This window comes from Gekko japonicus, unplaced genomic scaffold (genome assembly GCF_001447785.1).
Source record: "Gekko japonicus isolate JY-2015 unplaced genomic scaffold, Gekko_japonicus_V1.1 scaffold463, whole genome shotgun sequence".
Lineage (NCBI taxonomy): Eukaryota > Metazoa > Chordata > Lepidosauria > Squamata > Gekkonidae > Gekko > Gekko japonicus.
Window position 1 is genome coordinate 187,082 of NW_015160224.1, and position 22,630 is coordinate 209,711.

The 22,630-nt window shown below is 47.9% G+C and overlaps 1 protein-coding gene across 13 annotated transcripts in view; it reads right to left on the minus strand.

Moving 5' to 3' along the window:
• The window catches only part of FNBP1 (formin binding protein 1), a 173,824-nt gene that overhangs the window by 21,622 nt on the left and 129,572 nt on the right, over nt 1-22,630 (minus strand). For 5 of the 13 annotated variants that reach the window (XM_015411601.1, XM_015411662.1, XM_015411608.1 and 2 more), the window contains 4 exons: nt 22,509-22,598; nt 11,223-11,237; nt 7,532-7,641; nt 1,786-1,918 (listed from right to left, as the gene is read on the minus strand). In XM_015411601.1, the coding sequence (XP_015267087.1) occupies nt 1,786-1,918; nt 7,532-7,641; nt 11,223-11,237; nt 22,509-22,598 (348 nt within the window). Of the gene's footprint in view, nt 1-1,785; nt 1,919-7,531; nt 7,642-11,035; nt 11,072-11,222; nt 11,238-22,508; nt 22,599-22,630 lie in introns of all 13 variants that reach the window. The other 8 variants (XM_015411679.1, XM_015411671.1, XM_015411649.1 and 5 more) reach the window with 3 other exon arrangements.

Sequence of the window (22,630 nt, forward strand, 5' to 3'; positions counted from 1 at the left end):
ATCGGAGGCAGGCCTCGATGCCGGAGCTGTTGAGGTCGATGGTTTCTCGGTGTCCATCACTGAGGAAGGCTGTAGAGCCGATTCTAGCAGGGCCACTTTAAGGCGCGCAGCTCGGTTTTTTCGGGTCTGGTTTGAAAAGCGAGCACAGTGGCGACAGGATTCGGGTCGATGAGACTCTCCGAGACAAAGTATGCAAAGGGTATGACGGTCAGGAGGAGCAAGTTTACTACCGCAACCCTTGCACCTATTAAAAAAGCCCCACATTCTTCTCCATAAAAACCAAAATGAAGAAGAAAGAAGGGGTGAGGAGGGGGGATAGCCTGAAGGCCCGACTGAGGTCAAGCGGCAACCTCCCCTCAGCAGAAAATAAGGTTTTTAAATGTTTTTTGAAAGAACAACGAAGAAAAGGAATAAACTGAGGGGAAAATCTAAAGAGCCGTGAGGCAAAAAGCCAAAACACGCGAACCGATCAGACCGACGAAGAAAAAGGTCTTTCCAACACGGTGGTAAGAAAGGAACTGGCGGGATGTCTGTGCCCTCCCCTCTGGGCATGCGCAGTGGGGTTCCTGCACATGCCCGAGGCCTGGGCGCGAAAATCCGTTAAAAGAGCTTGCTACACTGCCGATCGATCCAGCTCATGCGCACTAGATCCCATGGGTGTGAAGCACAGAGACCACGTTGAAGATCAGCCAGAGACTTAGCCCATGGCTCACAGTGTGTGGCTGAAATGTGGTCCTGTGCTTTTGTTCGTATTTCATTTCACTGGTTTAAATTACGCTTATGTTTGTAAGGCACTTTGGGTCCCCACTGGGGAGAAAAGGAGTGTAACAGACTGCCTAAGAAAACCTGGTTCTCCCTCCACTTATAAGTTCCCAAATAGCAAGACACACACCTCACACCTTGGGCAGCCGGTGCCAGTAAGAATGGGCAATGCTGAGATAGATGGATCCTGGGGGAAACCCCCCCCCCTTTATCCTCACAATACCCCTGTGAGGTAAGTTAGCCAGAGCTAAAGTGACTGGACCAAGGTTTCCTCAGCAGCTTCATGCTTAAGGGGGGGGGAGGTTGAATGCAGGTCTCCCCCACCAGGCCCATATCCAGGATTTCTTTAAGTCAGGGGGGGCATTTAAATTTCTTAGGGGGCACTGACTAATCAAATTAATCCGGGGGGAGAAGGCCGTGATGCCCTGGGCTGGATGGGAAGTCGTGAGGCCACTGTAGCTACGGGCCTGCCCCCCTCTCCTAGTTCCACACTCCAACCATTCCCATGCCACAATTTATTTATGTTATTTATTTAAAATATTGATATGGTGTTAAGAGTAATGATTGCTAACCTTGGCATACATGTAAGGACCAGACATGGTTGAATGCAGGTTGAATTACATCTGCACCAGTCCGGGAACAGGCCCTGAATGCAGTGACTGAACAATTGCATTTTGTTTATTTTCCTTCCCCCCACAGCTTGTGTGTATGTGAGAGAGAGAGAGAGAAAATCTTGTTTACTAATTGGAAACTTCTAAGGCAACACTGGGAAGGAAGGCAACGGTGGTACAGCCTGATCGTGTCAGATCTCAGAAGCTAAGCCGGGTCAGTATTTAGAGAACAGACCACCAAAGAAGACTCTGCAGAGGGAGGGGGTACCAAACCACCTCTGCTTCGCACTTGCCTTGGAAGCCCCTTGCTGGGGTTGCCATAAGAAGGTTGCAACTTGACAGCACACACACACACACACGCAGAATGCATTGTTAACTTTCCTCCAATCACACTGAAAGACCTCCCCTGTACCTCGAATTTCTGGGCCTCCGATCTCAGCTTCTCTAAGTTCTGCCCAAGTTCCGCTAGCTTGTGATCCACGCTGGCCGCATCCCCCATCTGTGGGTTCTTGATGTAGACGTCCTTCATTTTTGTTAAGGCATCTCTACAAAAAGCAAAGAAAGTGGGTCAACTTCCAGGAAGCTGGAGGTGGGAGGCACCCTTTTGAAGGGTGTGTTTGTATGGGGACTTGGAAACTTTTCCCCCACCCCCAAAAGAACCATATGAGGTAGTTTAGGCTGACTAATAGTGATGTACCCAGGATTGACCAGCGAGCTTCATGGTTCGGCATGAAGATCTGAACCTGGTCTAAATCTCCTTGACAGCACTCTAAATGGCTCTCATCCAGTTGCCGAGATCTGGGTTCAATCTATGGAATCCCTGGTTAAAAGACTCGTACGTTGTTCAACCTGCAACGCTCCTTGCTTGAGACTCTGAGGAGCTACTATGAGTCAAAGCAGAAAGTGTTAGGCTCAACAATCTGAATCAATATGCAGCTTTATAAATCTGTATACCATAGGCAAATAAATGTAGTTTACATTGTGTAAGCAGAGGCACTTTACTGGCTGCCGCTGGAGACTGCCGCTTTCCTAAATCACTTTAGGGGCATGAAAAGATAGTGGAGAAATAGGGGACTGCCTCGCATTCTGGGTTGTCTTCTTAGCCCTCCCCAGAGTCCATCTGGGTCAACTATAAGGGAGGCTAGCTGAGATTACAGAGGACCTTGTCAACTTCCAGAGAAAATGCCCTGTTGTTGGTCCTCTGGAATAACTAGTTGATGCTGGACTAGATGGACCATTGGTCTGATCCAGCAAGGCCTTTCTTCTTATGAGCGCTGGGGGGTGGGGTGTAGTTACACCAGCTGAAGATTGGAAATGGATTTAGTCTACGATTTCTCCTAACTTCATTTCAGCAGATATACAGGAGAATCATTAATCTCCGTACCTGATACCACATACAACTAAGTCGTACAGACAGTCTTGCTCTGGCTGTATGTTGTTATTGTGAGAGCTCTGGAGCAGATGCCCTACACGTATTTTGGCAATGCTCACCAACAGGAAGATACTGGAAGGAAGTTTTAGAGCTAATCACGGAAATGGCGGGATGTAATCTTCCGCTGAATCTTAATGGTTATTTTGTTGGGGGGGGGGGTTTCTAAAAAATAGAGCCTATGGGGAAGATTTGGAAATTATGCTCGACTTCACTATGGCAGCCCTTACAAGGCCAGCTTCCTATTGGGAGAACAAGGCAACCATCTCCCATCTTAGACCAGTACAGAAGGATCTGGAAGACGGAGTTAATGCCAGTCTTGAAGAATAGGAAGTAGAGTACAGAACAATGCAGCCACTGAAAAAGATTTGCTAGAATCAAGTCTTTAGAGACCCACAAGGTTTTCGAAGTAGAAATTTTCGAGAGTCAAAGTCCCTTCTGTCAGGTACCAAGATCTGTAATTCAACGGAAGAGCAAATACTTTGAAATATACAATGGTTTGGGGAGGTTTCATTGTTGGTAGCCAGCAAGGTTTGTAATTTTATCTGCATGTGTGTTCAATACTTATATAGCATATGTATGAGAATGACTGAATTAAAAAATATATGGGAGGCTCTGACCTCCAAGGGGAAAGCTTTGGCTTCCATGCTCGACTCGGAGGGCACCTAGCTGGCCACCGTGGAAAACGAAATCCTTGAAAAGATGGGCCTAATCTAGCTCTTTCTATGCTTTCATGATGTTTCCTGAGTTTCCTTGAAAGAAGTGAAAGAAGCGCCCTGTTCTCAAAAGTTTTCAATTAATCGACATGGTGTTTAACTATCTGCATAGCAGATCTCCATGTTGATTCCTTCCATTAAGTGAGCAAGCAGGGAGGCTCCAGCTAGAAGCTGGCCAGGCAGACACTCTGGCACAGGGCGTGTATGCGTCTCGGGGCAGACCCCCTTTGGCCACGGAATCTGGAGGGCGCAGTCATCTCCTTCATCAGGGCCTCGCAGGACTGGCCATGAAAGGACTTGTGACTCATTGAGATGAATGCTGCCCCGTCAGCAGACATCTTGTGGCCGGATTGGTGCTTGAAAACGCTCCCTTGCTGCTCCCTTCTCCGCCAGGCATCAAGAGGAAGCTGCTTTAATGGTGGGGTTTAATTGGGATCAGGAAGCAATCCTGGAGGGTTTTTTTGACATCTCCTGGGCATGGGCACAGGGGTCACTGCGGGTGTGGAGGGGGGAGGTACTTGTGAACTTCCTGCCTTGTGCAGGGGGTTGGACTAGATGGCCCTGGAGGCCCCTTCCAACTCTATGGTTCTAACCATCCAACGTACGTGGCTGCGGGACGTGTGTGGGGCCTGGTGGATCCCACAAGCTTGATTACAGCCTGGTTCTATGGAACCCCTTCCAACTCTATGGTTCTATGGTACGTGGCTGCGGGACGTGTGTGGGGCTTGGTGGATCCCACAAGCTTGATTACAGCCTGTGGAAGACTCCCCTGCCTCCCATCTGGTTAAGTGTTCTCACAGGTCTCTGGGCAGAGAAAGACGTCTCTTGCACCTGGGCTGGCAGCCAGCTCAGAGGGAAGGGCCAAGCCTTGAATAAGGGAAGTTCCCGTAACAGAGGATGCTCCTGCCCAGAATGCCCCGGCTCTGCCAATTGCCTCTCACTCGCCACGTAGATCACTCCCGACATTGTGCTCCCCTCCTCCCCAAGCAATGGGCCAATTAAGGGCAGCCTCCAGAGCAGAGCTCACCCGCAGCCTGGTGTCATCTGAGAGAATCTGCCTGTTTTCAGATTTACAAGTCGCAAAAAGGACAGAAAGGTTTTAACAGCCAGCAAAAGTCACAAGGGGTGGGGGTGGGGGGGGAATCAACGCAGGTCCCAGAAATCCAGCAACCTCTGAAGGCTCACAGGGCTGGCGCCTAGCACCCAAGGGAGCAAAAACCCGGCTCCTTTTCCCACAGACCTCCCCGACGGCCCTGGTCTTCCAGGAAACCTCATCGGACGGGGCCACGAGAAGCAGACCGTCCAGGCTCCCCGTTGTGACACCTCTGCCCACTAAGACGGCATCTCATTTACCAGGGAGGGCTGCCTCGGAGCTCAAAGGGAAAGGAAGGTTCCTTGTGGACACGTGAGGCTGACTGACGCTGAGTCAGACCGCTGGCCTCTCAAAGTCAGTATTGTCCACTCTGACGGGAGGTTGCTCTCCAGAGCCTCACCTCCGAGGTCTTTCACATCACCTACTGCCAGATCCCTCGAACAGGAGACGCCTCCAGGGACTGAACCTGGGACCCTGCTGCACAGCCGATTCCCTGCCTCTGAGCCACAGCCAAGAGGCTGTGGCTCAGAGGCAGGGAATCGGCTGTGCAGCAGGGTCCCAGGTTCAGTCCCTGGAGGCGTGTGCAGGAGCGCTAGCTCAGCCTTTATGTCACCCGAAGTGCAACTAAGCGCGAAGGAGAGGCAGGCAACGCTCAGTGGCAGAGTGCCGGACTGGCATGTTACTTATTATTTCTGTTACTGGGACTCAAGGCGGACTGCACAAAGTAAGTCAATGAGGTCAACAAGATGGAGAGTTCCAATTACAATGAAATAGGATTTGGGCTGTAGACCAACCAGAAGTCTCAAAAACAGAACTGAACTAAAGTATTAATGTTGAAGGACTGAAATCCAGTGCCCAGGCACAAGGCCTCCAGCAGCAGAGAAAGACATCGGCAGAGAGATGCAGGGCCCAGTGGGAGCTATGGGGACTGTGAGACTCATCTCAGAGACATGCCGGTGTGCCACGGCAAGGGGGCCTTCAGTCCCCAATGAACACCCAAGATCAAGGAGCTACAATCAAAGGCAGAGTCCGGATAGACGACAGACAGGAGGTTTCTGAAGTACATTTGTTCACCACAGGTGAGCACAGAAACAGCCTTGTAACACTGCTGACCAGAGTTTGAACCTGGCAGAGCCTAGGGCTGGCACATGTTTGGGCACCTGGCTACCCGACAGACACGAAAATCGTGGATCGCCACTTGCTTGTAAAAGGCAGACCGCGAGCATGCACAGCCCTGATTCTGAACGGAGAAGGGTTTTAAGGCTCTAATCTCTGCTCAGTTTTAATAACTGAAACAGCACACACACCCCATCCCGCTGGTAGCACTTCAGAGGGAGAAAAAGACGTGTTCTTTCTTTTTTTAAAAAAAAAATTGGTTGTCCCCATTCTTGATCTCAGCCTGGGAGCCAAAAGGTGGATTTGACAGAAGAGCTGAGAAACATTGTGGGACCGGAGGGCCAGTTCATTCCCACTACCCCTGGAGCATGGCTGGGCTCACATTCAGTCTCACAGCTCCGCTGGAGAGCCGCAGACAAGTGCAATCCTTTGTGTGCTTGGAAACATGATGTGCAACTGGAGCGGAGGGGGGGGGGAGCAAAGCAAGGAGTGGGTGGCTGGCAAGCGGGACTGCTGGATGGCAGTTGCCCCAAGGCTGTTGTTCCCGATAGGCCCTCCTTGTGATCTTTGCTGACTATGGTATGCAATACCCCTCCTCCCCCCACACGCAGGGATTTCATGGTTAGGACCCCTCTGACCTATTTTATCTCACAAAGGCTGGGAACAGAAAGCCTGGAGATGACATTAGGCTGAAACGCGTCAATGTATTCAGCTTCTCGGAAAGGAGCAGTGGAACAGATTTATGACGACTGATCTTGCTTTTATTCTGTGTAATAATGCTGGGACCCTTGGGGGTTAGCCAATGATTTTCCCCCTCCCTCTCTCTGGAGTTCCAAGGACTGACCAAATCTGGGACAGGATGAAGCTACTGTCCACTCGGCAGTGCCCGAGCCACAAGACAGTGGCTCTCCGGGGTCTCAGGCCTTCCTCCATCGGGCTGCTGTCGATCCTGTTTCTTTCTTTCTTTTTAAAAACCAGGACATGTTTTACTTGTTTGATGGGGATAAGCAGCGAAGGAAAAAACGGCAACTAATGTATGACGCAGAAGATACTGTTTCCAGGGTCAGATCCTGGCTTCCAAAATGCCAAAGAGAGCAAAGGAAAGGGCAGGTGAGGCTCGTAGCGAGGACCAGCCCATGACTTCCTTGCAGAGGCTTCATCGTGAACGACTTTTGGGTCCCCACCACAGGTTGGGAAGTACTGAATTGGGCCAACCCCACATAGTTAGCGCTGTAGTGCCTGATACAACAAATGTGGGTGGGTGGGGGGCAATGCCCCACTGCTGGACCTCCTGATAGCACCTGGTAACTTTGGCCACTGTGTGACACAGAGTTGGACTAGATGACCCGATCCAACATTGGCTTCTCTTATGTTCTTATGTTCTCTAAGCTGTGGAGTCTTGTGAGCAAAAATTCTACTTGATGAGATACTGGCATTAAAGCTGTGAGCGAGCAATTTGGCTACTGCATAAATTAGTTTGCTCTGGAGCCCTCCTTCCTGAGCTAAGGCAAAAATGTGTGAGCCGGAGGCTACAAAACTGTGAGCTAGCTCACACGAACTCAGCTTAGAGGGAACACTGGTGGGGCGCCCACTGAGCCCTGGCAGCTGCCCCACCTCAAGGCATGCTGCCGTCAGCCCTCCTCTGCCACTGAGCTAAGCTTCACCCCCTTACCCTGTGGGCACTCAGACTGCTTCATGCCAGCAGACTGCTGGTCCATGACCTCTGTCTCCCCAAGTCCCATCTGGACAGCTGCAAAAGTACTTCCAGGGTCCCTCCAGCACCTCGTGCTCTGACGGGTCCTACCTTTGATCCATCTCCTTCTGGATATCTTTGTTGAGCTCGTCCACCTTTTGCTGGAGTTTCTTCCTTCTTTGCTCTGGGGGAAGGTTGCTGAAGTCTTCAGGTCCTGCACCCTACACACAGCACAAATCCATCGAAGTGGGGAGGGAAAAAAGCAGGTTTATAAAATCTAAAGGACATGTCTGCTCTGCAAACCACAACGAAGACTTGAGGGGGAAACACTGGACTTTGGATCTCCCAGATTACCATGAGAAAAGTGAAATCTCCAGTGTTTTATCATCGATAGAAGCTCTGCCTAAAAGGCAGGTTGAGTGCTAAACGGTTCTCTTTCCTTACAAGAATCTGCCTCGTATGGCTTCAGACAATTTTTTTTTTTGCCAAGGAACTGAAGGCAGCATGACAGGAGGCATCTCAGTCTGGTACTGTCTCTGTCAAACAGGTTTTGCAGGTCCTTTTTTCACAGTGCTTCAAAAACCTGTCTGACCAAAGAGAAAACTGTGGTGCAAAAGGAACTGATGCCAGCCACAAGCATGTATCAATGACCCTCTGTCATTCTATGTTCTCTCCTAAACTTGGGATCAGCATGAACTTTCAAAGGCAGTTTCGCTGAAATTCCATTTTCAGCTAGAGTGCTCCTGCTCAAAAGCTGTTGTGCAAAAATCATGCTGGCCGCTCCTGCCCTGTGCCGTGTCTCATTTTTTTCCACCACCCCCTCTCCCCAGCGGGTTTCCCATCCTTAAGTGGGCTTCAAGGTTATTGAGTTGCAGGCACAAGGACAATTTTAAAGCCACACTGGTGCCATTCTGCCTGGCCTCCTGCCCTCACTAATCCTCTAAGCAAGCGGAATTGCAGCTTTTCATCCATCACCTTGAAAACATGCCTAACTGAACATCTGCAGCTGCCTTGGAGGAAGCCAGTGCTTGAGTCCACCTATCTTAGTACTGTGTCCTCTGACTGGCAGTGACCCTCGGGGTTTGGAACAAATAAAAGTCCTGCTACATGAGGTCTTTTAACTGGAGATGCCAAAGTTTGAGCCTTCTACATGCCAATCTGGTGATCTGCCACTGAACCATGCATCTCATTGAAAAGAAAACACGGTGCAATATAACAGAATGTTAATAACTGTGACTATATTGCATGACCTTTGATGCTCATTTTCCATTTCCATGTCTAAGCTGGACATACGAGTATTTCTATGAACATATAAAGCTACCCTATGTTGACACCACTGGTCCATCTTTTATTGCCTCTACTCAGTAGCTCCCTAGAGTTAGACAAGCATCCTTCACAGTCCTTCTAGGCTGGAGATCAAGGATAGGGCCTCATATGTGCAAAGTATGTATTCCTCTGCAACTAAGCCATGGCCCCTCTTCCAGTTAGATATCCCAGTTGCATCCCACCAAAAGAAATGAATTTGGGGACGCCTCTGGCAACAACAGCTCTAGTCCTATTATTTTCAAAAGTATTGTCTGTCTCTCGTTGCAGCCGGCAATGACGGGCACAGGCCGTCCAGTACTTCCCAGTTCTGCTGTCAAAGCTCCCGTGTCGCCCACCTGCTACGTCTCTACCACCTCCTACCCTCCACTTTCCACCCAGCTAGGGAACTCTAGGTGGGGAATTTCAGCTTTCAGTTCCAAGGAAAAAACAAGTCTTCACCCTCTATGGCTTCAGACAGAGAATTAAGAGCATATGGCTGGTGAAGTGTTGGAGGCCAGAGAGCAGACCTGAGGAGAAGTTGCAGCATTTGAAGGCCAAGGTGCCAGCTTTCTGCATGGCTTTCTCAACAGCATCTTAAGGCCGAAACCTGGGGACTGGGGGCAGGGGAGAAAAGCTGCCTTTGGTCCTGTAAAATCCCCTGTACATTGATGATGCTTTTCTGAAATAATATTAATTAGATTGCAGTCAAGTTCCATGGAATTGGCTTAAGATGTGAAATACAACCTTGTATGCAGTTAATGCGCAACTGAAGCCATTCGCTTTGCAGGTTTAAGAAAAGTTTCCTCTTCCCATGCTGCGCCATCCTGCCCTTTGCAACTGAGAGTGGATTTGGGATCAATAGCCATAAAAGTTTCTTTTTCGTTTTGTTTTTTTTAGTTTGGAAATTAAATGGCGTCAACATTATTAGTCACACTTTAAGAAGATTGATTACAGTTGTTAGTTATTCCGAGATGCTACCAGGAGAGGCTGAAAAAATGTACTTCTTGCCTTGCAAACCAAATAACGGTGGCACCCAAATGTGGGAACTATACAGCTGGCATCCCAGTTATGAACTGTCAAAGTGGCTGCTGATCCCAATGAAGATCAGACGGGACCCCAAACGATTCTGATCCGGAATTGCCAGTATGTTGGGCTTGGCTGTGGCATTAACCCCAACACCAAACAACAACTTGCAAGCCAGGAATCAGTCTCACATACCTATGACTTTTGAATGCAGATTTCCTTATAAATGAAGCTGTAGGGAAGATTCCAATTCAGGACAACTGCTGAGAGTCATGTAAATTATTTTGCAATCCACATTCACTGTTCAGTTATAAGTCTGTACAATGGGCCATAGCTCAGTGGTAGAGTACACGCTTTGCAATCCCAGAGACCTCCAGTGCAAAGAGTTCAGCGGGCAGCATGGCTAGGAAAGACCCCCAATGGAGACCTGGAAAGGCTATTACTGTCCTCAGTACTAGGCTAGAAGGGCCAGTGGAGCCCAGTGCAATACGTGCCCTTCTATCAGTTAGCCATCTCTGGCTCAACTGACACCTGTTACAGCACGTCACGGCAAAACTAGGAATTTGCAGAAACACAAGATTTGTGCCACAAACATAAGCCCAGTGCCTAATGTTCCTCCTCTTCCCAACATTGTGTAGTAATCATTAAAAGCATGATGTAACATCATCATGTAATGGGTTTCCCTACCCCACCTCCACATCTCATTGGCTGCTGCACTAAGGAGAACCGGGGCTGGGGGTTAGTGACATGATGTCACATATAATGGGGAAATAGGAGGAAGCATGAGATTCTGGACTGCCACCACTGATAGCAGTCGTGTGGTTTTGACAGCATCTTGTTCCTCACCAATTTGTTGTGAGGGTATCCAGCCTTTCAACAGGAGAGTATTCCTAGAGCTGCATGATATATTTCTGCCTGCAGAAGCATTCTGTGCAATCCAGGAGCTTGCTGCATTATTACCACAGTTGGTCCTGTTTTACAAGTCAGCACCATTTTTTTATTGCCTTGCTTCCAATATACTGAGCACTCCATGTTACTTCTGCCAAAAGTAAGTATCTTTCTTTGTTGTTGTTCAGTCGCACAGTTGAGTCTGACTCTTTCTAACCAAAGGCAATAGTTTTATGTATATTTCAGCAACAGATCCCATTTTGGGAATAAAATGCATTACATTTTTACAGCCTGGGTTACAATTTTTTAAACAAGACAACAACTTATGATGTAACTAAACTACTACATTTAAGAGTTAATTTTGAGCAGCTCGTTAAAAAATATTAAAGTTGGCATCACCTCCATTAAATTCCAGACCTGCATATTCAAAGTTATCTGATAAATATCAAAGCAAAAAAACAAAACAGAAAGATGACAAGAAAAATTAATTTCAGGGCTGTCTTTGTAGGGAAGCAAGTCATGCACATACACAATTGTGATTCACACACACAAACACATAGAACAGGCATGCTGCAACTGTGCTTACCAGCTTGAGAGAAAGCTTCAGGCAACAATGGAGAGATACAGGGAGGGGAAAGAGAGAGAGAAAAAAAGAAGTGTGTATCAGTAGAAGAGGAACTCCATCTGGTTCCATGGTTATAACAAAATGACACACTCACACACACACACATTTTCCTCACGGCTTGTGAAAATGGACACCGCTTGTCACAGATCTGTGCAAAAGTTCACAAGATTGGGGAAGAAAAGCTATCAAACAGCTGCCATTTTGCCCGTGGATGTGGACCAGGAAAAGACAGTTTTGGCTTTTTGCCTTTGGAACAAAGAAGTGCACCCCTCATTCTGAGGTAAATCTGCATCTTGGATGTGTTGATTCAGTATACTCAATGCTTGCAAGCTGGGTGACACTAGCACACAGCCTATGTGCAATCCCTGCACAGAGCACAGCCGGCCACCAAAGCCTTTGGGTCATACTTCCCCCCACTTCTCTACAAAACTGCACTTTGCGTGTTTTCCAGTTTAGTGATAAAATGCTGAAGTGGGCCTGTGGGAAGCTGGATGTAGACATTCCCCTGACAGAAAGTACCCTGTTTTTTTCTCACTGCTGAAGAAACCACCACTCCTCTGAGCTCCGTGGAAACCAAACTGGAAGGAGGAACGCAGAAGAGATGGAGGCAGGGCACGAGTGCGGAATGAGGCCATAAACAGAGACGGCAGAATTCCAGTCAGGACCCCTTCGGGCTGCGGGCATGTGGGGGCAGGGGGCAGTGTCATATTTATAAATGCTCCCCCCCAATCCCCTAATTCTTTGCAAGTGGTAAAGTGGTAAACTGACACATTAGGAAGAGAGCTGAGCTAAAACTGCCTCCCTAATATATGGCAGGAACCTTGTCGCTGTTTTGTTCTTGTTTTTTTTAAGTGAGATACTCAACCTAGCAGTCCGAAAGCAGGAAATTGCAAGTAGATAAATAGGTACCACTTCGGTGGGAAGGTAACAGCGTTCCGTGCGCCTTGGTGTTTAGTCATGCCGGCCACATGACCACGGAAATGTCTTCGGACAGCGCTGGCTCTTCGGCTTGGAAACGGAGATGAGCACCGCAACCCTAGAGTCAGACTCGACTGGCTTTCGAGCAAGGGAACCTTTACCTTTACTTTACTCAAATATATGACCTTTCTGGTGTGAAGCAGTAAAGCACAGGATTGTTCCAGGGCAGAGCACTCCATGGGAAAGGGGCTTTCCTTGGTAATGCCACAGGAGGGGCGGGGTGGAGGCTGTCAGGAGAGATTTGGTAGATGGAGAGGCTTAACCCTTCTCTCGCCCATCTGAGTGAGTTGCCCCTTCAAAGACAGTCCAAGCCCAACTGTGGAAGTAGCCGGGCTACACTGAAAAATAACCGTGCGTGTGGGAAGTGCCATCCAATTGCAGCCAATTTACTACAATCCAGTAGGGTTTTCAATGAAAGAGATATTCAGAAGTGGTTTGCCGCTGCCTGCCGCTGCGGAGCGAGCCTGGACTTCCTTGGTGGTCTCCCATCCAAGTACTAACCAGGGATGACCCTGCTCAGCTTTCGAGATCTGGTGACATCGGGCTAGTCCGGGCCATCCAGGTCAGGGTAAAAAATAACTGGGGAAGAAACTGGTAGGCAGAGGAAGGTGCGTGCCTCCCCTCCAGTTTGGTGTACTGCTTAGGAGCGCGGACTCTAATCTGGGAGAACCAGGTTTGATTCCCCACTCCTCCACTTGCAGCTGCTGGTGTGACTTTGGGTCAGTCACAAGTTCTGTCAGAGCTGTTCTCTCAAGGGCAGTTTCTGTCAGAGCTCTCTCAGCCCCACCTCCCTCGCAGGGTGTCTGTTGTGGGGAGGGGAAGGGAAAGGAGATTGTAAGCTGCTCTGAGACTCCTTTAGGTAGTGAAGGGCGGGGTATAAATCCAATCTCTTCTTCTTCTTCTTCTTCTTCCTGCCTTCCAATCGTCCCTACATATGCTCCCCATTGTCTGCATTCACTTTAAGTGCAGACACCGAAGCAGAAGCCCTGTGTGGGCCAAAATAATGCATCATTCCCATCTCAGGGCGTATAGCTCAGCCCTCAGAATCTTTTCATGTGGGGTGTTCCTCCTGGTACTTGTGCCATGTGCCTATGAGGCACATGTGATCTAATGCAAGAGAATCAAAGGCACACATCTAGACCATGTGACCCTGTAATACAAGTTTGCATTACAGACTGATTTAAGGTCTGTGTGCTGAAATGCCCTGATGCGTCTATCAGCCTCCATCTTGCTGTGAACACCACGGCCCTGAGGATCACAGCAACCTTTTCAGTCGCTGAGGTCACGAGCGATGCTTGGGAGCGGGGGAGGGGCGGCGGCGAAGGGGAGCGACACAGCAGACAGCAGCAGGATTCGCTCTCCTGTGGATATGCTGAGCCTAGCGTAATTTAGCGTAATTTATTTCTAAAATTATTTAAATTATTTAAAATGATGAATTCTTCTCTTACAGTATTGTAATTCGAAAGGCAAGAACTGAGGGAACGCGCAGCCAGCCGATGCTCCCCAAGCAGGTTGGGGACTTTTGACACGGGCTCTACTGCGAAGTAGCTGTCAAGTTTAACAGCCCCACACCATCGCAGAGCATACATGCTTGCACGCTTTCATGTTCTGCCATCAGAGGTGCTTTTAGGGAGGCACCGCCAGATACCATATATGTAGACAGACTTTGTCCTTAGGGCTCTCCACTTACACACACCATACTTCATTGCCCCCTCTATAGGGATATCCGATCTCGTTTGATTACTCCACTTCTAGAGGGTGAGAGCTGGCACTCTGATGACTCAGTTGTTCACTTTCTTCTGTTTAATTCTAATTGCGAACTAATGGAGGCCGTTGCAAATTTTTTCTATTCTGCAATCAGAAGACGAGGCTTGAATAGCCAAGTGTCAGTGACTGATGCATCTTAGTGTTGTCCTGTATTTCCCTGATGTTTTGTGCTTTCATGCCAATAAAGGTTTTGTGTGTATTGTAATTCAAGGTCACCCAACAAAACTGACGGGCAACGCATTCAGGTCAGACTCAGAGAAGCCACACAAGACATCATTAAAAGAGCTCTGCTGCCTCGAGAACCTAACATGGCCACCAGCTAAGGTGGCTTTTAAAAAGAAGAGACAAATTCACAGAGGAGAGGTCTCTCAGTGGTTCTTTAATCCATGATAGCCAAATGGAGACTCCATATACAGAAGCACTAGACCCTGGAATTGCAGATAACGGGGACAAACAGGAAGGACAGGGTGCTGCCAGTTATGTTCACAGCTACACGTGACCTCTGCTAACCTGTGACTCCTTGTGGCTTCATCTCCACAGCTGTACACTTTACACTGGCCTAGAATTCTCCCTCCTTTTTAATCAGCCATCTCTTACATTTTCCCACTGGCAAGCCGGTGGTTTTAAAAAATGTATCAAGGCAATCCGGAGGTTCCTCGGACTCTCACTAGGGCAACTTCATTGAGAAGAGAGTGACATTGAGAACTTCTTTGAGAAGAGAGTGACATTGGATGAGCTCCCCTGACAGGCAGAAAAGGGCAACTCGAATGATAAAAGGGTTGGAACACTTTCCCTATGAGGAAAGGTTAAAGCGCTTGGGGCTCTTTAGCTTGGAGAAAGGACGGCTGAGGGGTGACATGATCGAGGTTTGTAAGATTATGCATGGGATAGAGCAGGTAGAGAAAGAGGTACTTTTCTCCCTTTCTCACAATACAAGAACTCGTGGGCACTCCATGAAATTGCTGAGCGGTCGGGTTAGAATGGATAAAAGGAAGGACTTCTTCACCCAAAGAGTGATTCACACATGGAATTCACTGCCACAGGAAGTGGTGGCGGCTACAAGCATGGGCAGGGAATTAGATAAGCATATGGAGCAGAGGTCCATCAGTGGCTATTAGCCACAAGGTATAGATAGGGGCTCTGGGGCAAGTGATACTCTGTCTTCTTGGTGCTTGGGGGGGGGGGGTCAACAGTGAGAGGGCTTCTAATGTCCTGGCCCCACTGCTGGACCTCCTGATGGCACTGGTATTTCTGGCCACTGTGTGACACAGAGTGTTGGACTGGATGGGCCTTTGGTTTGATCCAACATTGGTGTCTCTTATGTTCTTATGTTCACTGCCAATCTTCCACTGCAAGGCAGGGATTCAAGTAGAGCAAGAGGGAATTCCAATACTTCAGCCCAACACCTTGCGTGGTCCACCTGGGGGCATCCTACCACAAGCCTCAGAATCTGCTACGAATCGTGACAGTCACACAACTGATGTGCAGAGTTTTCCTTAGCAGATGAGGTGACATGGATAGATGAGGGACGGCTTTGGGGGGGAAACTGAGGGGCAGGGGAAGGGTTAAGAATCTCCCATTTGCCAATTCTCCAGTTCCCTCCACTGCAGACATTTTAAGGAATGGCAGGGGCTAATTTCTGGGCTACCAGTCCAGGAAGTCTTGCCTCTCACAGAAGCCAGATGGTTATGGAAAGCCCAGCCCTCTCTGCCTGCACTTCAACATATTACGCTTTTTCTCATATGCTTGGTGCATTCATAACCTTTAGGACCAATGATGTGCCAACAACTGGATTTGAAAAAACCAAGCCAAAGACAACTGAGAGGAGAGAGATCTAATCATACCAGTGGAAGCATAGAGACCACAGGCAGAAGATCACGGGGCAGTACAAACGGACGGCAATTATTGTTGCCGACTATTTTGTATATCTGCCCCCTCAGGAGGGCATGGAAGAGGAGGCGCCATTTTGATGCTCTGCCTCAGGAACTGGAAACATTTCGAGCCACTCTGGAGAGCTGGTGCGGTGTAATGGTTAGCGTGTCAGGCTAGGATTTGGGACATCCAGGTTCAAATCCCTCCTCTGGCATGAAACTCGCGGGGAGACCTTCCTTCTCTGCCTAGCCTCTCCCACAGGGTTACTGTGAGGGAAAACTGGAGGCTGCCCTGGGCTCCTTGGTGGATAAAATGCAACAGACAGATCTCTGCAGGAGTGGATCAAGTGTTGTTGGCTCTCCCCCCTGCCCCAACAAAATTTTTGGCAGCCCCTTGATTTTTAACCACGGCTGGAGCACTCCTGTGAACTTCAGCAAAGACACGATTGGCACAAGTCGAGAAGATTTTGTACATTTTTTTTTTTTACAGACAACAGCGGTGATACAGAGAGAAGTAAGATTTGCCTACAGAAGCGGTCTAGAAAAGGCACAGAATGTAATGCTACATGCGCTACAGGCTAAATGCTAGTATTCTTCTAGAGGCAAAACTTCTAGATACCAGAGAACTGCCAGCCACCAATACTATCCTTTTGCTGTAAAGTCAGCAAATGCTAAGGGGCAAGACACACATGGCATGCCTGTAGCTTTTTACAGGGTGTGTTGGGAGGTGGGAGAAGGATTTTTCTTCTTCTAGATGCTACGCTACAGCAACCACGCACCTAATCAACACCATCAACCCATGCCCCCATGCGCACCAAAGCCTTGTTAAATATCTACATAAGCAGCATGAACTATTATGAGCGTTTCTGCATTCTCGTTTCCCTCACCTGTGTGTCCCTGTTTCTTTGAGGTTTCTTCCCCCGTCCGTCATGTGTTTTGCTCCCTCTAGTAGCTGTGAAACAATGCAATATCGAATTGATCGCTAGAGGGAACAAAACATGGGCGCAAAAGGGGAAAAAAAACCCCAAAGTAACAGTAACACACAAGCGAGGAAAACTGAGAATGTGGACAAGCCCGATGTTTTTTTAATTCTTTCTTTGTCACATGCAAAGGGAAATTTTTTGCTTGGTATTTTCAAAAATGACAAAGTTGAAAGTCTCTGATGGGATTTTCCTGCATTTCAATCTCCTTGTTCTTAAAAACAAAAATTAATGGTATTATATTTCATGTTGTGGCCCAAACAGATTCAAAATCAAATTAGTTCCAGATGTCAGAGGAGCTGGTGCATTCTAGAGCACTGGTTTTCAAACTGCATTCCGGACAACCCTGGAGTCTCTTGGGAGTTCATTAGGGATGAACTACCTTCCCTGAAAAACAATTGGCCTACCACTAAGACTCCCATTCAAAGGCTGGGGGGAAAAGATCAGTTTGACAAACCAGCTACCAAAATCCACAGGCTTACATGCTCCTTCCCCACTCTATTTACAGGCGATTCAGACTGAAAATTTATCGGTCCCCAGCTGCAGATTGTTGTAATGTCCGAATCAAACTGTGGTCTGATTTCTTGTCTGTGAACTAAGGTTCCAGAGCAGCATTAAACTGTGGTTTAGTATTATGACATATAGGCACGTGATAGAGGGTTTCAAGTTCCACCCTCCAGGAGGCTCAGCCAGTCACTTCCAAGCGGTGGCCTGGAATTTTTAAAACAAAAAGAGAGAGGAGTTTGGCAATTGAACTGCTGGCCAACTGACAGAGTGACAGTTGTTGGATTTTGGTTAGGAAATCTGCTGGTTAGGCAGGGAGTCCATTGGGGACTTTAGGTATTCTGAAGATAGGTAGTGTATGGGTGCTATTCCTTTCCAAAACAGTTAAAAAGAGGGAAGCCTATCTGCTTTGTGTTATAAAGGGGTTTTTTTACTGCCAAAAACATTTAAAAGGCTTTCTGTTCTACGTTAGAAGTCTGAATCAGTCAGACAAGAAAACTGCTTTGCAATTGTTGTGCCTCCTCAGGCTCCACATCTCCAGTAACTTTCTTACTGTCGTACTGAGAGGGCTGGGGAAAAGGAAAACCAAGAAACCAACCAACCATGCATACCACTGAAATAAACCTGGTTCTTGGTTCAAGCCTCCTATGTAGGCTCTTTGCGTCTATAATCCCCTCTTAATAGGCCAAGTGAATGCTGGGAGGCACCCTGAGTCCAAGCACTGGCCTCACTACTGAGAACTACAAGACTAAGTGGTCCCAAAGGCTCAATTATAAAAATAAGTTGGGGCGGGGGAGCTGTAGGGGCGTGAAATTTAAGTCCCTAGCTTGTAGGTCTGAAGATGGGTGTCATCGGAGGACAAGAAACAGACAATTGGTACTTTTGTCAGATTCAGCTGTCGCAACAAACTATGATTTCCTCAGAATCAAGACGCCAGTTTTTCATTCATCCCCAAGGGTTAAGAGCTCCAGGAGGAAGGAAAGGGTGAGTCCCAGGGCTTGTAAGGCTCATAAGAGAACGTGGTTTAAAAACATGGTTTGCTTGTGACATCTGAAAGGAATCCAATGTTGAAGGGTGTCCCACTGAAGAGCCTGGCCAAGGCCCTGTGCAGACTAAGCATCTGCTCTCAATCCTGTTCTAGCATCGTCTTCAAAATGCAAAATGGCGGATGAGTCAATGGTTGTGTTCAGACTGGCAGTTTGGCCCGATATAGGCACCTTTTACAACTGGGTTAAATGGGCCAGAACACACAGCCACATTTGTCAGCCGTTCCCTGGGCATACTCACCCCGTCAAAGGACGACGTGGAGTTGGGTTAAAAAGCCAACACCTCCGAAGTGGTGTTTTTGTTTCCCCGTGCATTCATTGCGCATGGCCGGATGTCTGAACACGGGGGAGCCCGGGCAGAACGGATTTGGCAGTCTGAACCTGCGGATCCATTCTGCCACTATGGAGGCAGGGTTGTTTTTTTCAATTGCCTATATGCGCATGTGCGTGCATGCGCACGATGGGCGCACATGGATTTTTGAAAATTTTTTGCAGTTCGCTCCGTGGCTGAGGCGCCACAATAATGTAGATGCTTTACCGTGGGATGTCTCCGTGGGTAACCCGCAGCAGGGTGTGCTGTGTGGCAGATATATCCCACTACACTTTAACCCGGTTCACTTAGAGGCGGCACCATATTGCGCCAAGCTGCCAGTGTGATCACAGCCAACGTGTGGAATGGTTCTCTGAAAAGCCAGAGTTTGAAAACCACTGATCTAAAGGACCGGGCATCAGTCCTTGGAGGAGCTGGCTTCAAATCACAGCCCCATAGGGATTCACTGGGTGACCCTGGGTAGAAGTCTCTGTTTCCCTGCCTCAGGGCTCCATCAGGAAAGACAGGAATACTGGTGAAGAAGTCAGGAGGCCATTGGGCCACCAAATATAAAATGCTTTCCCAATTTTAATATCTATTTATTTCGTTGGGCTTCTAGCCAGTGTTCCCTCTAAGCTGAGTTAGTGTGAACTAGCTCACCGTTTTTTACCCTCCGGCTCACACATTTTTGTCTTAGCTCAGGAAGGATGGCTCCAGAGCAAACTAATGTATACAGTAGCCAAATTGCTTGCTCACAATTTTAATGCCAGGAGCTCACAAAGGAGAATTTTTGCTCACAAGACTCCACAGCTTAGAGGGAACAGCCCGCCCTACCCCGCAAGCAGGCTCAGGGTGGGTTACAACAGGGAATAAATACAGGTTGGACATGCTCCAAGTCTTTCAAGCTCTTGAAGGCACAATTGATTTTGGTGGAGGAGTTAAAGCATGAGCTGAAATCCCTTCCACCGAAACAAGCAGGGCTTTTTAAAAAGCGCAGTAACATGGGGGCTGGATTGTGTTTTTATTTGTGGGGAGTACTTTTTTTTTTTTTGATTTGCAGCACAACACTCTGAAGTATGGAAAACTGATTTAGATGCTGTTTAAACAAGGCGAGATGAAACAAACATGAACGTAGTTGTTAGCCTAGTTTTCTTAAGGCCGAGTTGCAGAAATAAGAAGGAAATATATAAGGGTCAATTTGAAGTTTATTATTAGTAAGGCTTTTTGCTGCTTTGAGGAGAGGAAGGACAAGGGGTTGGGGTATCTTTGCTAAGAGATTTGCTCTACTGCAGAAAAATGTGGGGACAGGGAAGCTCTCTCTCTCTCTGGTTTAACTAACTGAATTTCTAGGAAATAAACATACATATCTAAAAAAGGAGCAAATCTCTTCAGGAAGAGTCTAACGGAGCCTTTTGCCAAGAGCAAATGGAGGAAGCCTACGAGCCACAAGCGCAATAACACACGAGAGCGCGTGAAGGCCAGCAAATCTATGTGTTATTGGATAGTCACAAACGGCGACCCGCACTTACAAGGCAGCAAGGGGGGGAGTGGAACGTCTCTAGGTTGCCAGCAGCAGGAAGGCCTTTCCGAGGCTCTGACTGTGTCAATATAGCATCGATGTTTTACCAGGCTGGAGCCTCAGTTGCACATTCCCCCAAACCCTTTTTGTATTAACGCAGAGCTCAAAGAAGCAGAATTGGTAAGTGATGTATTCCTCCCTCCCTCCTGTGTGGTCCCCCCCCCCCAAGGCTCAATGCCCTCCTTCTAGAAAAACACACAGCCAATTGCAAACAAATTGAATCTTGACAACAGCAAGCCCCAGGCAACTAACAACCACAGTGGAAACCTCTTGGACAACTTTCCCACCAAGAACAAGTTACTTTATGTTCTTATCGGGCACTCAATGAAACTAATGAGCAGTAGGCTTAGAACAGATAAAACGAAGTCCTTCTTCGCCCAAAGAGTAATGAACACGTGGAATTCACTGCCATAGGAAGTGGTGACAGCTACAAGCATGGGCAGCTTCAAGAGGGGAGTGGATAAACAGATGGAGCAGAGGTCCGTGAGTGTCTATTAGTCACAAGGTATAGTGCAACACTATATCAGGGCCAGGGATGCTCGGTATTCTTGGTGTTTGGGGGGGGCAACAGTGGGAGGGCTTCTGGAGTTCTGTCCCCACTGGTGGATCTCCTGATGGTACCTGGATTTTGCCCACTGTGTGACACAGAGTGTTGGACTGGATGGGCCACTGGCCAGATCCAACATGGCTTCTCTTATGTTCTTATGTTGAATCCTGGTTCACTTTTGTGTTTTTTTTTCTTTAACTGAAAACTCACAGAGGTATGTAGAAAATATGTTCTGCTTAATGGGGAAGAAAATTGTGATGCACAGCACCCCATGATAATTTTTTATGCTAGTTTCATTGTCCTAATTCCTCCCAAGGAAACCTGGGAGTTGTAGTCTAGTAAGTCTACTGAGAACGGGATATGAGAGGTGCTTGGTTGTGTCCCCTCCTGCCTTCTCATAGAGCTACAGTGCCGAGTGTTCCTTAAGAGAAGAAACACTTGTTTAAGGTTGTGGCTATAGTTATGTCCCTTAGAGAAGGAGAACCCTTGTGAGATTTGGTGAAGATACCCCAGGTAGGGGTGCCAACTCTGGGGTCACAAATACCTGGAGATAGGAGGGCGGGCTTTAGGGAGAGGAGGGATCTTGGTAGGGTATAAAGTCATACAGTCTGCCTTCCAAAGCAGCCATTCCATCCAGGAGAAGTGAAATAAATATTTTAAATACATAAACAAACAACCTATATAGTCTGGAGATCAGTTGTAATTCTGGGAGATCTCCAGCCCCCACCTGGCGATTGGCAACCCTATTCTCAGGGCTGCGGCACACGCACACACCCACACACACACACACACACCGTTTAAAGGACCTTGGGCACTTGGTACTTGTTAGGCCGCAGCTAGGCAGCCTATTGAGCTAATATTAGGTCTGCTGGGGTAATCTCCTGGATCACATTTCAAAGGATGTGGGTTAGGAAGAATTTTTTTAAAAATAGGAAGACTTGTATTTGCCACCTTCTTGGGCCATGTGCTTGGACAAAAGAATTCTCCTCCTGGCATAGGCTTACTGTGGTTCCTTTCTTCTTCTTTCCCCCCCTCACTTGGAGGCTATGCAGATTCTAGCTCAAGCTGGACACATCCATGATGTACAGAATCTTGCAATGGCGGAAGGACTGCCCCTTCTCCTGCAGTGCCTGCCTCACTAGCTTGTGTCACCAATTTGCATGGACTAAACTGTTGGAAACTGATGTCTGGAGGACACAGCCTTGCTGGTCCTCAAGATCTTGTCAACTCTATGGTGACATTAGATCTGCTGAGTTGTAGACCCTTCTAGCCGTAGCAATCTCTTGTTGTGCCTCCCGCATAACTGCCAAAGCCCATTAAGGGAGTTCCACTGTGGCTTATACATTCCACATTTTGGGTTCATTTCTTTTGGCATGCCTGGTTCATTCTTTTTGCTTCCCTGTTGATTAATGCTGTCTCAGGTTGCTGCTGTTTTTGTTTGTTGGTTTGTTTAAGCAAAGACAGTTGCCATCACTGAAAAAAAGCAGGCCTTCCTAATGTCGAATTGGCAAATGTCTCTATGGGACGTGCCGTTTGTTCGTTCATTTATCGCAATCATTACTGCATGCTTGGTTTTCAGCGAAACTCCCCCTCTTGCAAGATTGTAAATGGGGTCAGTGACTGTGCAGCGACTGTATGGCCCGGCCACACCATACACAGACTTACAACATATTCCCTAGCCTCAAGGGCATACGTGGGCTTGCCTAAAGTCCTCTTCATGAGTTCTTTGTGAAAATACAATGACTGAGACTGTTGCTGAGTCAGCAAAAGAAAACATACACACATTA